Source organism: Sylvia atricapilla, chromosome Z (genome assembly GCF_009819655.1).
Source record: "Sylvia atricapilla isolate bSylAtr1 chromosome Z, bSylAtr1.pri, whole genome shotgun sequence".
Classification (NCBI taxonomy): domain Eukaryota; kingdom Metazoa; phylum Chordata; class Aves; order Passeriformes; family Sylviidae; genus Sylvia; species Sylvia atricapilla.
This window is the reverse complement of record NC_089174.1, coordinates 35,740,505-35,756,627: the sequence shown is the minus strand read 5'-3', so window position 1 is coordinate 35,756,627 and position 16,123 is coordinate 35,740,505. Positions and strand designations below refer to the sequence as shown.

The 16,123-nt window shown below is 37.1% G+C and overlaps 1 protein-coding gene across 6 annotated transcripts in view; it reads right to left on the bottom strand.

Annotated features, from left to right (window-relative positions):
* NTRK2 (neurotrophic receptor tyrosine kinase 2) overlaps positions 1–16,123 on the bottom strand; it is a 191,274-nt gene that overhangs the window by 164,445 nt on the left and 10,706 nt on the right. For all 6 annotated transcript variants that reach the window (XM_066340039.1, XM_066340034.1, XM_066340035.1 and 3 more), the window contains exons 2-4: positions 8,125–8,199; positions 7,836–7,907; positions 1,778–1,846 (exon numbers count right to left, since the gene is read on the bottom strand). In XM_066340039.1, the coding sequence (XP_066196136.1) occupies positions 1,778–1,846; positions 7,836–7,907; positions 8,125–8,199 (216 nt within the window). The remainder of the gene's footprint in view (positions 1–1,777; positions 1,847–7,835; positions 7,908–8,124; positions 8,200–16,123) is intronic.

Below are 16,123 nucleotides of genomic sequence, written 5' to 3'. Positions count from 1 at the left end.
GGTAAAGACGAATTTCTCTTGACCAGTGGATGAGCAATCTTCTTCTAGTATTTTATTTTGTTCTGAACCCATAGAGGGAGTTAGGCACATCATTGGCAGAATGCTGGATGCATAATGACCCTTTCCAGACACTTGTGTGAAAGAAAAATCCTGACCTATGGAAAGCAAATTCTGAGTCTTTACCTTGTTTGCTCTAATTCCACAGCTGTAGTTCATCTGTTCTGGAAGAAACCTTTCAAAGTGGCATCTCCTCCTCTGTAATACCTGGTGACTATCTTCTACTACACCTTGTTCTAAACTTCTCATCCCTTTACATTTTGATTTGCAAGAGTACTAACACGACAAACATACTTGTTTATCAGATTTAGGGGAAGTTCTTCAGAAGCTATTTATGGCAACATTTGTTTCTCGGATTCACCTACCAACACTTCTTTCTGCCCTGTTTCTGATCTTCCAGCTACATATTAAACACTTATCAACGTAAATGTTCAAAAATACTGCTTTTATCACTGCTTGTCTTCCTTTTAGCCTCTGCTTTTATCCCTACACTTTCCTTCCCTCATTCCCTCCATGTCTGTTTATCTCACTTCATCACAATATCTGTTTGCATAACAGATGTCTAGTCCTACACTCCCTTTCCCAAGCCCACAACACTCTACCTCAATTTTGTTTCCCCATTTTCTCTCAACTTGCACATCATCATGCATTGCCTCCGTACCTCAAATACTACTCTCTTTAACCTTCACACTATCCGTTTTTCCCATATCTGACTCACCCCCACTACCTTTGCCCTGCTTCTTCATGCAGAAGCAACAGAACAACAAAGGGCATGGAGCAATGGGAGGGCTTTCCAACTAGCTAGTCTCCTCCTTAGAGTGCTCACAACTGTCAAGTGATTAAAGAGTATTCCAATGACCAGTGTTCCCTGGGCCACAAAGAAAATAATTATACCAACTTAATTATCAACAAAGTATATCTAAGGAGCCTAACCTCTTTTTGTGCCAGTGTGATTTGCTTATTTCACTTCTCAAATGCTGAAGTTCACCAGAAGAGGCCTAGGATTGCATGTCAGGTGCTTCATACTTGGACTGGCACTTTTGACAAATTCTGACTCTGCTCTGAAATTCAGGAGAGCAACATCCCTCTCCTCTGCAGCCCCACCTCTCCCAGAGCTCCTGCAAGCTCTCTGCATATCAGCAGAGAATGCATAGGATGACCAAAATTTTGGAACATGTATCAATAAGAAAATAAGGCATATGTTACAGAGAATAAAAAATATTAGGACTGAAAAAATCAAAAAGAAATGTTTACCAGTGCTTTCATTGCTAAATGATTATATAAAGCACAGTGCAACTCAAGAATTTGAGAAAATAAAAATACTCTTAAATAGCCAGCTACAAGCACATAAGCTGTGTAGTCACTATAAGAATATGAGACAATCTTCATATGAGGATCTACAAGACTGTATTTTCACTAGTTTGAATATTTAAATAAATACCAGTAGTTTTGTGTGAAGTAATGTCACAATAAAACATTTTTAAGCTGAAGGAAGAGGCTATTTTGATCTCTACATTGCTTTAAATTATGTACCTAATCTTCTTGGAGCCATGGAATAAAAATTTCTTTGCATTTAAGTGTTCAGAATTGATGCTTTCGTTGGACTAGAACTGTACTTTTAATTCCTGACAGACTTCTATCTTCAAGAGAACAAACTTCAAAGTGTTATTCTTCCATTCCAGCCAAAAATAAAATCATATTTTAAGAAATGACAACTTACAGATCAGACAAACCCAGATGGCGAAAAGGCTTCTTGGGCAAACTTGAGAGCTTGTTTCTGGATAAATTGCTATGGCAAAAGAGAAAAATTGCATTAATTAAAAATGCTTCTTCTAACACTAAAAATACAGTTTGTGTCTCTTGAAAAAGCAATGAAGAACTAGAACCAGCTCTAAAAGTCCTTTGACTTCAGTTGTAAAAGGGTAGTGTTCAGTCTTTATGGTTTGAAGGGTTTGAAGGGCTTGAATCCAGTCAGCATCTAATGTCAAATACATTCAAAATCAAACTCAATAGGGATCAATATTTTCACTTTTAGCACTTTGTCAATTGCAGAAAAACAGCAGATTTAACTGTGTTTCAAAAGTATTTTGTAAAGTCCAGGTGTTAATTATATGCTCAATTTATTCATGTGAAATTGGTGTATCCCTTTCTTTGATGCTACACCAAATTCTGTACTCATATAAGCCCTCCTCACATGCTAGCACACATCCACATCAGAGCTTTTTAGTTGTTCTTTACAAATTGCATGTGCAATATGCACCCACAAGGAAGATCAAAAGGAGAACTGTAAAATGCCTGTATTGGGCTTTTTTATGTCAATTAAGCATTTACGGTTTCCAGTAGTAATTAAGTGAAAGATCTTCTCCCATTATGCAGAACAAAGAAATGTCTGATCTGAACCAGAAATTCTCCTCCCCTCATAGGCTTACAAAACTGTTTTCTCCACTCAAAAGCAAAATAATGCTGCTTTTGTACAGTCTTATCAGTCTATGAATTAAAGATAGTGAGAGCAGTAAACTGTTTAACTGTCAGCAGTAAAGTGCAAATCAGTGTAATGAGCCAAAATACCATGAGTTTTATGTGGTATTATAAAGGCGCCATAGGGGATCCACACTTAATGTTGCATTTAATCTAAAACCAGGGATTAAATATTTTTTTTTTAATCTGACTAAAGAGCACGGTGTTTACTTCACAACTTTCAGTTGTTGATCTTTGAGTACAAGATAATTTTCACAGAAATTACACGTTGCATATTCTACAAATGTTTTTAGAACAGAATTGGAGAGATTATATTTATATTTCATCACTGGTTCCTTCTGGCAAAGAAGAGCCTGAAGTTTACAAACTGTCTGGTCCTTATGTGTGAGAGCAAAACATAGGAGCTACTATTTCATTAGTCAGGTGAACTGCACTGCCCTATGGTGGGTGCTGGTGGAAATGTCTCAAGGACCCAGATCAGATAAATCAACATTAAGGCACAATTTGCATACAGAACAGAAGTTATGTTTAAACAAACACCATCACTATGCATTTTTTGTCCTAGTATGCATATGCTCTGTCTTGGGAGGTTGAATAAAAGGAGCTGAATCCTCATACTGACTTGGGCTTTTGCCCCCAACATGAGCCACATCAAACCCATCCCTCCATGGGAATCTCCTCACTCCCCACACAGAAGAATTGCTCCTCTTTCCAGGAGCACATATGGAGGCCCCTGTGGTACTGCCAGACAAGGCATGCACCTGCCTCTTATCTGCAGATCAAATAAATCCTACCTTTCCCAAAAGACAACCAGATATACACTGGGCTTTACCTGCAGATCACTGCTAAAAATTTATCACCTTAAGCAATATTTTGACAGTAAATTTCATTTTTTTTTTCATAAAGTGAGCACTTTTTATTGACCACAGAGATGCTTACTGCAGTCTCCTTAATTCATGTTAAGTGAAAAAAATCACTGCCAGGTTTATTTTACAGTAGTTAACAATCCCACTTCCACTTTGATGGAAAGAGAATATGAATTAATTCCCAAGTTTGACTGCACATAAAAAGACCACAGCAAGCAGCCCAAAGAAAATACATCAGAGATTATAAGGGCTTTTTTTCTTGTAGAAAAAAAAAAAAAGTCAAGAATACAGAGCCTGGCCCCAAAGCTAAACTTAAGGAGAGGACTCAGATTCAGTCAAAAGTATGCTTGTATTTTACATGAAAATATCAAGCTCACTTTAAACTTGCTAGCCCTAATTCAGCTAAAAGCAAACCAGTGGCAATACAAGTAGAACAAGAGCAGACTGAGAAACTACATAAAGAGTTACAGAGCTAGAAACATGGGCAGAGTTCTATCACCTACAGTGCTTCTGAAAAGGGAAGGCAAGAAAGAAGAGGAGAGAACAGATCTAAGGAGAACTGAAGGGAAGTGGTGAAGACATTTTGCTACACTCAGTCTCCCTCCACAGGCAACAGCCTGCTCTGCCTATGGCTGGAATCAGCCCTGAGTGCAAACAACGGGAAATCTGCAGCAAGGTTGATCTCAAATGGTTTCCTTTGGCTGCCTTACCTAAACCTGAACAGTGTAGACACACAAATACATTTTAACACCTAGAGGTGTACATATACACTACACTCACAATCTATGATTCAGCGATGCCCCTAGATCCAGGCTGGCAGCTAAAAACAACTATTTTTTAAAGTTTTTGTAAATAGGCACTTGCTGTGAAATGTTTTCACATTTAAAGGTACTGACAATATACCATATATGTGAATTACACACGCCCATTAAATTACTCTTAGCAGCAGATAAGCTTATAAACTACAGCACTACTAAAATGAGACTGTTGGCTAACTTGAGTCTACAGGCAGTGAAAACAACAAAATTAGATGAGCAAGGCTATTAATTACACTTTGACAGCATCTATTAGGACAGTTATTTTTCTGTTGTTTATGTCATTACTCAAATCTTCTCATGATAGATAATTTTAGAAAGATACCTGGGCTACATAAGCTTTCCCTAGAAAATAAGGAAATTACAAAAAAGGGCTTGAGAAAATGTGTGTTAATAAGTTTCTTCTAAATTGATATTCTTGTATGGTTCATTAAATAAATACTACTTTTATATAATAGAGCTCCTTAACTACATTGAAAGATTTTTCATAGGACAAAAGAGAAAGCTGTATCATAGTATAGTATCATAGCAAAATTAATGCTTATGTAGTTAAATCAATCTCCAGAAAAATGCTTTATGTTTTCTTTAAGAGAGAGTAAAATTTTGTTTCCAAACAAAATCTAAAGCTTCTCAAAGACCTGTACTCATAGAGTGCCTTTACACAATAAAATACCTTTAGCTCTTAATAGTTTTCACTGTCCCTATCACAACAGGAGCTATACTTCCTTCATAGGCAGTCAACAGGATTTTTATTGTTGATGATAACAAGCCATGATTCACTAGGGCTTTCAGAAACATTTTAGTGTGCATAATGACTTGCCAAAGAAAACAAACAAATGTATTTTGCAGGGATAACAGATCAGCCTTGGTAAAAAATACCTCCAAACTTACTGCTTTGTTCTGTGCATCTAGAGCAGCTGGTGCCACTTAATATTTTCCTTCTTATCTGGGCTTATCCTGTGTCTGCCAACATAACTAAATCCCCACAAAAAGAAAACACAGTACGAGACTGAATAAGCTCCTGGTCCATAATGTAAGTATTCTGCATCAAAAATTCATCTATATCAACTGAACAGATGTCAAGTCAGCCTAATTTGTTTCTAACAAGGAGCTTCATGAGTTACAGCTCTACGAAAGTCTGCTTACCAGCAGATATGTATTCCCAGTTTGACTGCATGCTCAAATTAAGCTCCTGTGGCTAAAATACTTTAAAGGCATCTCAGCCAGGTGTATTCTGTAAAGCCTAGCAGCTCACCTATGTACAGTGATACTTTTCCCTTAAGTGTTAACTTTGATACTGTTTCTGTTTCTGTTCAATGGTCAGTTTCCCAAAAATTTGTTTACCTGTGTAAGTTTTGGTTACAAACAAACACTGGAGTCACATTTCGTGACTGCATGAAACCCATTTCTCTAAGGCAACAGGCAAACAAGCGTCTCAAGAGGATTATACTAATTGTTGCTCCTTTTGTAGTGTATACCTGCCCAGACAGTTGGGAAGGTGTTCCAAAATTCTATTTATATTTCTCCAAACTAAATTCATTATTTCTCACAATGCACTCATGGTCATGGAGAGAACTGATTGCTTTCCTTATAATAATTATTCTTCTTTAAATATAAGATGCATACAGAACCACAGAATCACAGAATAGTTTGGGTTGGAAGGGACCCTTAAAGGTGATCTAGTTCCAGCTTTCCCACATCTTCAACTATACCAGCTTGTTCAAGGCCCTGTCCAATCCAACTCTGAATGCTTCCAGGGTGGGGACATCCACCATGTCTCTGGGCAACCTGTGCCAGTGTTTCATCACCCTTATTGTAAAAAACTTCTTCCTTATACTAATCTAAATCAACCCTACTTGATTTTCAAATCATTATTCTTTGTTCTATTGCAATGATGTAAGTTCCTTTTCAATTGTCTCTTTATTGCACTGAACACACTTAGGCTCTGAGCCTCCTTATATTATTTGCTTTACAGCCCCTTATGGCTCCATTGCTCTCCTGTGGAGCACCTTTCAAGATGAGTAGGCTTGGTGTCCTGATCTATACACAGTATTCCAACAGATTCCCTCACAGCTGCTAATGGAATAGGGAAAAGAAGTTAAAATGCAACACAATATTCCTTTTGATCCCAGACTTGAATTTGCTTTGTTCTGCTTCATTGCACAGAGAGAGAATCTAACTTCAGAGAGAATCTAACAGCAGAGTCACTAAATCTTTCTCTGCAAATACGCCCCACAGACAGCATGTTCTATTGCATATTTCCACAGCCAGTGCACATGTACTTGGCTTTATGGAGTTTCATAGTTTACAGCCATAATTCACTGAGCAACCGTCACACAGGCAAACACTTGAATTTACTCTGGAACATACTTCCCTTATATTACCAACTGACTATAGTAAAAGCTCTTTATTAATGAAGTAATATAAGTTTCACAGGCTCACAAGATCTGGTTCACACTCCTCTGATGACTGTTCCATATTAAGGACAGCAAATACTGTCTAGGCAAAAACGGACACTCATGTCCACTTCTTTACACAAATTAATTGCTGTTCTTTGTGAAACACAGGTCAGAAAGTGATTCCATCTCATGAACAAAGCAATCAAATCAAACAGAACTCTGTGTTCTGTTCAACAACTCTTTCCTTTTAGAAGGAAGTATCTTACAATGCCAAGGTTTGGCATTATGTCTTCCCAATCTCACTAGGATAAATGCAAAGGGTTCAGTTAAGTGCTAATATATGTTCATCTATTGAAGATGTATGGACTAAAGCACACACTTGGAATATTTGGCTAAAACAGGGTAATTGTGAGGAACTGAGCCACTCACATTATCTCAGTCTTTTACTGGACTAGATCAAAAGTTTCCCGTGTAAGTAGCAAAGTGAGCTACCCGATGTCTGTCCCACTAGAAGGCACAAAAGTTGTTGATAAAGAACTTGGATCAGTTCAGCCTTTGCTAAATCGAAAGCATAACAAACCTAGGAAAACTCAGTCAAAAAGCTGCACAGATACAAATTCTGTTTCCTGTAGGTCATGAACTACAAACCATATTTGGGTGTGAAAGCAGCAACATTCCTATATTCTGCTCTGGGTGCATTAGTTCTGATCTTGAGTGAGCTTTCAAAGAATCACCCCTAGGACTTCAGTTCACAGTCGTATCACAGTCTCTGGGCACATATACTGTTCGAATTATATTAATGTGCTCCATGCATGCATCTCCTGCATTGCCGCTGTTAAAATATGTTCAGCCCATGAGATCAGATTAGAGTAAGTCAAAACCATGTCACTGAGTGTGATGCACAGTGTGGACATCATACCCTCAAGAGACACACTCTTTTTGGTACATCACTTACCACAAAAGACTCAGCCAAAGTACAGTGTTAGAGACAGGATAATGAACTGGATGATCTTTTCACACATTACGTTTTTATGAACCATCATTTCCTTACCATATATATCTTATTTAAGGGCAATTAACAATAGAAGACCATTCTAAGTCTGTCTTGTTAAGATAATTTTTAATTAAGCAAACTATAAGAGACAGAATTAAATTACAATAAATAAATTAACAAGAGTTGGGCAGTTTTGACTTAGAATGCAGACACTATTCTTACTCACATGTATTGTAGGTTCACATTTTTCACAAATGCATGACGGGACACAAATCTTAGGCCTGAATCCACCACGGTCCTAGGAAAATAAATAAAACTGTTAGAATGTTTCATTTAAAATATAATGGAAAGCATAATGATAATAACAATTAAGAGTTTGGACAAAATATCTACAAGGCTTAGCTGCAAGATTAGTTAGGCAAAGTTAGGCATACAGTTTGATAAGGTCTCTCTCTAGATGCATTTATAAAAGAAATACAGAAAAAATAGCTGTAAAAAATGTATCCAGTACTCACAGATTTTTAAGTCCGACATAAAATCCAACTTCATTGTCATTGATACTTTCCAAATTCGGCTGGTTTGCAATGTAACTGTTGAAAAAGCAAAAGAGAAAAAAGTATGAAAGTATGTAAGTGGATCCTTCCATGACTCTGACTGTTCAAAATCATGCACTAGTGTATGGAATTAGTTATATTAATCAGTTATGATTGCTGATCTGCAGCCATTAATCTAAAGTCCTAATTAGGCCAGCTGCAGAGCAAAAGTTCTTAAAATCTTCCTCATCATTTAAATGGTACTTTGTGGGGCAGGGGACCAGCTCATTTTTACACAGGGGAAATGAGGAAAACAAGTCAACCTGAAGGCCAAATAAAGCTTTATTACAATGTCACCATTCTCCAAGAGAGATCCTTACCTCACAGGTTTAACAATAACCAAGGGGACAAGTTTAAAGGTAGTACTAGAGTTATCACCACTTACAATGACAGACAGTCATACTTCCCTAATCTTTTCCCTCACATTGTTAACTTAATCACTTCTTACACTTATTCTTTCCTCTGACACAAAGAAATTCCAGTTCTTTTTTTACAAGGTGTGGCAATGGGGAAAACTGAAAAAAGAGAGATTGTACTTCATAATGTTATACACACAAGCAGAAATTAAGATAAGAGAAACTGCTGTATCAGACTTAAGTATTGAGTTCACTCACATATCCTTAATATCTGCCTCAAAGGATGTGGACATGCAAGCCAGTCCTTTGTATTATAACCATGTGAGATCTATGAATAGCCAGTGACATCCCACAGACTGGAAATTAAAATGTTCACAGCAAATGTATCATTACTTCTTCTACAGGAAGAAACAGATTCACACTGCAAACCATACAGTCCAGGAAGAAGAAATCAGTGAAAACTGCAATTTTTCTGACATCATGGGCAGAGAAGTATGTCTGATTTAAGGGATGCTTGCTAAACAGTCCACACATTTCAAAATATAAGCCCAGTCCCAGAAAAACTTGAAGAGAGACTGATGTGTTTTCCAAGCATCACAAACTAAGCAAAGATGCAAGTTCTCCTAAAATGAATGAGTCTTTCTTTGTTAGAAGAAAACTTTTCTTCATTCTAAGCATTTTTTAGAATGTATTTAAAGGGAATTCTGGTGTGAATTAGTAAGAAGGTGTGGTGCTCTTCCAAAAGCAATCCATGTACCTGAGCTGGTTGTGTCAGGAGAAATTCACTGCATTTCTAAATCCCAACAGAAGCCTGGGAATCCCATAAGTTTGGTTGGGCTCTTCTCCAAAGCTGCAGTGCTGACTTGGGCTCTGCTCTTGCCATGCACCAGGAAAAGTAAAAAGTTTCCCCTAATGGCATTCATTGTCCCTTGGGAAAAAGAAGGGCAGTAAAAAGGCAATGCATGATGCTAGATGGAACACATTACTACAGCATCATATGACATCGACTGCTCTGGAAGACTTTTCAGAATAAGTAGTACACAGTGTAGCCATTAGAAGATAAGAGTCCTTTGTTTTTCACGTTTCCTTTACTGAATTTTTAAGACAGCCTGATTTAGTATCTCAAGACTTGCAAATCTATTTTGGTTGGTTGGTTTTTTTCGTGGGTTGGCAAGTTTACATATTTTGCCAAATAACAGTAATGAAATAGTATATAAAAATCCCGCAATTCTTTCATCTTAGAGTCCTACAAGTCAATGAACATACTCCTTCTAAACATCCTCAGAAGAGCTCATTCTTGAGTTAAGTATCATCCATCTTCTCTGTCACTTGGACCTCATAAAGCTAAAATAAAGTTAGCAAGAAGTTTCAATGATCCCTTCCTCATCCTGTCCTCAGTTTTCAAACAACAGGAATCCTGTCAAAGTCAGCTAGAGACAGAAATCACATAAGAGCAGGAATAGAGGAAAATGGTGAAACACAAAGTATGAAGAGACTCAGACTTAAAGAAAAGAAACAAAATAACCAGCTGCACTAGCTAAAATTAGGCCATCAAAAAAAACCTCCAAACCTGACAAACACTGCCAAAATGCAGACTCATCACTTAAACACACATAGCACCCATCCAAACCTGACACTGCAATTTTAATCACACAAACATTTAACCAGAATCACTACTAACAACTAACAACTCAACTATCTCAACAACTGCTCTGCAATACACTTGTAAAACCACTCTCAGTACAGAATACAACAGTAAAGCAAAGTTCACACAGTTGGAAATCCTTGAAAAAAGAGTGGACAAATGTCATTCACCATAAGCAGGTCATGTCTTCTTACACTTCCTTACTCAACAAGTCTGTTTAAATTTAAGCCTTTGCAGCTATGTCATAGCAGTGAGAAAGAAACTAGTAGAATGATGTACCCAGTAAGGGGATGATGCTCTTCTATTTAATTTAGAGGGACATCTGAAATAAAACCTCTCCCTAACCAAAGTCTGTTTTTACCTTCTTCACAACTACTTTACCTTAATGTTACTTACCATCAAACATTTATACTCTAAAAGCTTTGACTTGCAGCAGGTGACACTGAGAAATGTAATTTGCCTGCCTGCCCTTAAGAATATCCACCCTATTCTTTAACTGAACATTTTTGACTGTAGCACAGAAGAAAAACATTCTGATTCACAGCTGGCTGATCACGTGAAGAGTTTGGAAGTTCCCACTGCACACCACAGCAGTCTTGCACTGCCAGAGCCTGGCTGGATAGCACCAGACGGACCACACGAATCAGTTCACAAATACTGCTGCTGCCTTTGAATCAAGCCCTTAGCTGCCTACAAAGCTTTTTGCTTGATTATACTATAGCATTCTGCATCTCCTTCAACGAGTAATAAGTAAACAATAGTTGTCTTCAGACCTTTAATTAAATCTCCCCATTGCAAACTACCAATTAATTTTAATAAAGGCATTCAGAATCACACATTGCAACCTACAATAGCATGTTCATCTCGCCACACTTCAGCAGCTACTGAATAGTGTCACACACTCACACTTCACCACTACTACAACATTTGGGAAGCAATAGTTTAAAATCTTTATCTATAAGAGTCAACTCCTCCAAGTAAGATCCCCTTTGAGAGGGTGGTCTTCACTTATGCTCATTACAAAAGTGGAAGGATACAGATTATGTTTAACACCAGTGAAGCAACTTCTGAACTGCATGAAGAGAAAGCGAGTTCTGATCTTTAAAGCCATCTAGATAGTTTTGTTCCCTAGTAATTTAAAAAAGGGATTCCATGCCAACTTTCAAGTCTTTTCCTTAACCTGAATATAAAAGACCACCAGAAATATGCCTTCCTAACTTACTTTATTTCCTCCTGCTAAATGCATGTTAAGGTACACTACTCCATCTGGAGCTATAAGGACATTCTGGAAAAAAAAACCAGCACATGCAAGTCTTAACAACATAGATGCAAGCAAGTAACACTGTAGTGCAGTTCCAGAAGTATTTCTGTTGCCAAAAAACTCCCTTTATGGGAAACACATTTTCTTAACACTCAAAAAACTAAATCAATTTTATGTCTAGCTCTAGTTCATACAGCTGAGAAAGAAAAGATTTTAAAATTAATAAACACTCACTAGTGAAATTTGTTTCTGAACTTTGGGAGAACTCTATATTCCTAGATGTTTTTTCATTAAGTTTTTAGGGGACAAAACCAGCACATTTCAGACATTGAACTGTCCATAGCTGAATTACCATTTAATGACAGGTCATGAATGTCCCTAGTCTAGACTACTGTGAAATCTATATGTTAACACTAAGAATTAAACATTGCAAACTTCCCTAATGCCGTATCTTCTTACAAACTCAAATGTCATACCAAATTCATCAAAAGGTAGGCTAAAACTTAGAGGCATTTTCAACAACTGTGGGCTGATTCACTGTTATGCATTAAGATCACGTAAAGTTTGTAAACTTGATACAATACTTGATGAAACCTGGCATATTCAACCCGGTTACATTTGTAGCCTCTCTGAAACAGAGTTTAAAATTATGCTGAAGAGGTACCAACTCAGTTGGAAAATGAAGCACCAAGCTACAGAGGTTGCACATCAGGAATGTAAAGTTTCAGACAGATTTAGGCATCAATGCCTATAATCTCTGCTCAATCAAGAAACCTTCCTGCAAATGACCAAGCTTCTTCTAGGAAGGAAACTCCTAACAAGCAATGAGAGTGATATAGACACTTAAACCCAGCAAGTATTCTACAGATATACAAGCTTATTCCAATTACTTTATTCTATTTTGCTTCCTCCAACTGGTACAGTAAGTGCAAGACTTAACAACGAAAACATCAGGGAAACAGAACCTCTACTGCTAAAGGAGCATGCGATAACTCAGGAAAGATGCAGTGTGTCAAGACCATCCACGGTGGACTTAGCGAGCATTCAGAAATTTTACCAGTGCTTGACTCCCTCCTTGGATGCCCCGTGTCTCCTGACAAATTCTGAGCAAGTGTTGCAGTGTTTTGTTTGGGTTTTTAAACTGTGAATCACCCTGTATTTCATAAAGAGTGAAAAACTGGTTGCCACTATCACAGGTTCCTTAAGGGCTTTTCCCTCACATTTAGAGTATTTAACCAAAAGTCACAGAAGACTTCAGGAAATAGCTCTCCCCGTGCCAGTACAGCAGCTCTGGAGACAACATGATTAGCTCTGGCATCTTTCTTTACAGACACAGGCCTGCCCATTTTTTCAGCAAATCCTGCACTGCATACAACCCATACTCAGGTAATGCATTGTTCAATCAATCTGGAACAATCTGGAACTCATAGGCAAGGTCAGAGATCAGTTAATTCCAAGAATTCTCTGTTCTTGATGTATAGCTCTATCAACTGCCAGGAGGCAACGTGGCCCAGACATTCTGCTCCACAACAGTACACTATCATCCAATTTGTAGCACATAGCTGCCATCGCAAATTGATTCTCCAAAGCCATCAACTTGAATAATTAATGCCAACCCACCAGCTGAAGGCAGAAGAAAATGGGAATTCAGTGGAGGTACCAATCTTGTTTTAGAACTCTAGGAGCAGATCCGTGCTCTTGCTTATGACTGCAACTGCCTGGAAAATGGGAAGTCCATGGTTTTACAGCTAACCTTAGCTGTCACTTTACAGCATGAAGGCAAAAGTAAAAATAAATGGGTATGCCTGAAATGCAAAGTTTAAAGAAAGTTACTGTAAGGCAGGGAAAATGAAATTTAACTTGCCCTTGGTCTTACTTACGTTTCTGGTTTGGCTTCAAGGTGTTTGTTTTATTCTCTTCAAGGTAGCAGACTACCAAATCAAGCAAATTCTCAAGACATTTCATGTAGCTTTCCAGATTTAAGATTTATGCTCTTGAGTAGCTTCACCTTCAGAATTATTTTCCCCTAAATGCACGCAGAGCTTATTTAACTGTTTTCTCCATTTAGAGATCTGTCCTCCCCTTTGAGATCCCCAAGTTTGTACACTTGATATTGGATCAAGACATGAATTTTTTATGTTTTTCCAGGAATACATGACAGCTAAATATTTGGTTTTCATCAGCAAAAATATTTTGGAAATGTTGATATTCCTTTTTATTGTCAGAAGGCCAAACAATGACCTATTTATCCGAAAAAATATATATCCTAATGTCTGACCTTATACTTATTTTCAAAACACATTTTCACCCCCTGTGTATGAAATAATCTATGCAGATTGCTAGGAAGAGGCTTAAACTCCCATACAGACCCTTTAAAATATATATACTAAGAACACAGTAAATTAACATACAAAAGGAGAGTAGTGAATGTGGCTTTCCATTATTTCTTAACAGAAAGCAGTCGTAAGACTAATCTTTTTTATTTATTATTATTATTATTATTATTATTATTATTATTGTTGATGATGTGATGATGACATTATTTCCTTGCAAGGATGAAAGAGCACCTCAAAGGAATGAATAAATACAAATATATGTGACAGTTCTTTCTCCTGCAGAACCACCTAGTCTTCAGAAAGAATGCAAATACATTCTTTTCAGCAGTTGCATACACCATCTCTGTAGCTGTCACTGGCCTTGATGCAAATGAGAATGGAAAAACATCCGTTCCACAAGAGCACAGTAAGATTTCAGACAACCATCCCTTATATGCATCTTTTTAAGTCCCTCAGTGAATCAAAACATTAAAGCTTCTTGGTTGCTGTCAAAACCGTGGAATTCTCTCCCTTTCAGGTGCCCATACTCAGACAGGGACTTTCTGGATGTCTTAGGTAGCTGCACATCCTTCAGAATTAGGTAGTGCTTCTGACATAAATCAGTATCTCCCATAATGGTTTTCCTTCCTGTCTCTGAGTTCTGACATGTTCAATATTCCTTGACTCTTTCACTCAACATAAGACATGCCTTCTGAAATCTCCTTTGAAGTCAGTCTTCTCACACATATACAATTCCCAATTATTTGGCTTGATTCAGTTTAAAATTACTGGCTATTAGAATATCAAATACTCAAATCAATCTGCTCTGGATCATTGGATCATCAAGACATATATCAGCACCTGCTACTCTGTTTACTCTCTCATTCACTGCATGCAATGCACTTCATGTCAGGTACAAATCAAAAGGCAGTACTTCCAAATGGTGGAGTAAAGATGCAAAACTTAAAACCATCTATCCAGAAAAATCCATCTATATCCTATTAATACATTAAACTTGCTAAACAATTTGACTCCTGACATCTCAAAAAATATTCCCCTTTCCATTAGCCAACAAACATTTTCTTTCTGTTTTTATTTAAGTCCTGTGACTACACATGGTCATAACCTCTACCCCCTTTCTGTGTAATTATTACATAGAGAACCCAACAACTAGATTATTTTTTCATTCTGTAAATAATACCATCTGCTGCCATAGTTCACAACTAGTTTTCTAGACTCCTTTCCAAGGCCTGTGAAACATCTTCGGTAACTCTGATCATGGATCTGTGTCTTCTCCAAGACACCCTCGTCTTTTAATGAAAAACATACATGAATAGAACTTCACATGTTACTGAAACATTCCAAAAGGGTTATGGGTTGTTCTTTTCATATTTACCTCACTGATTCTAGCACCAGAACAGGTTGCCACCTTCTGTATGTTGACACCAATCTTATAATTTAATGTAGCCTATGTGTTTTTCAGAGAGTGTTTCAACATAATTTTACTACCTTTCAGAGGCATTCTTTGCCATTTCACATTTATGTACTCTTCAGTTTCCTATTTCACTTTATCACATTTATTTACATTACAGTATAATCCACCTTTCATAGTAGCTGGCCAATCTGTTGAATTCATAGCTTCTTCCATTAGCATTATTCCACTTGAGGAATCCTGTTCTTCATTTAATATAAGTAGTTTCTTCCTTGCACTGCATATATTAGCATAATGATACGTTTATTACACTTTCTGCACAATTGTCAGAATCCAGAATATTTCTAATACTTGTGCTGACTGCCACACTTCTGCTACTGTTTCCTTTCTTGTACTTTCCACATTCCTGTACTAGGCCAGTTTGATTTTGAGAAAATTCTCTGTCACAATGGTACACTCAGACAACCATCCCTTGTCTTTGAGTTTTCTCTTTATATTTCTCTTTGTTCTGCTAAGTGTCATATGCAATTCTCCTTCTAGACTGTGATCAGCTTGTACTTAAAGCCTGCTCATGGTTATATTCGTTGTTATACTTCTGAAGTATAAGGAAAACACACTCTTTGGTAAGTATTTATTTTAGTTACATTATATAGTATATAGTACATAGTATTTAGTGTATATACTATATACTATAGTATATATATTACATATTATATAATATATATATATATATATTTAATATTATATTTTATAGTTTCAAGTCCTAGATCACCTTCTCTACCATTTTATCTTCAAATGAAACTCTTACCCTGCATGTACCTCTTTCAGAAGGTGACATTTTTAGCTAGTCTTCAACCTTCTTCACTACCTCTGAAAAGCTGCCCTCTCCTCACCACCACTACTTTCACAGCA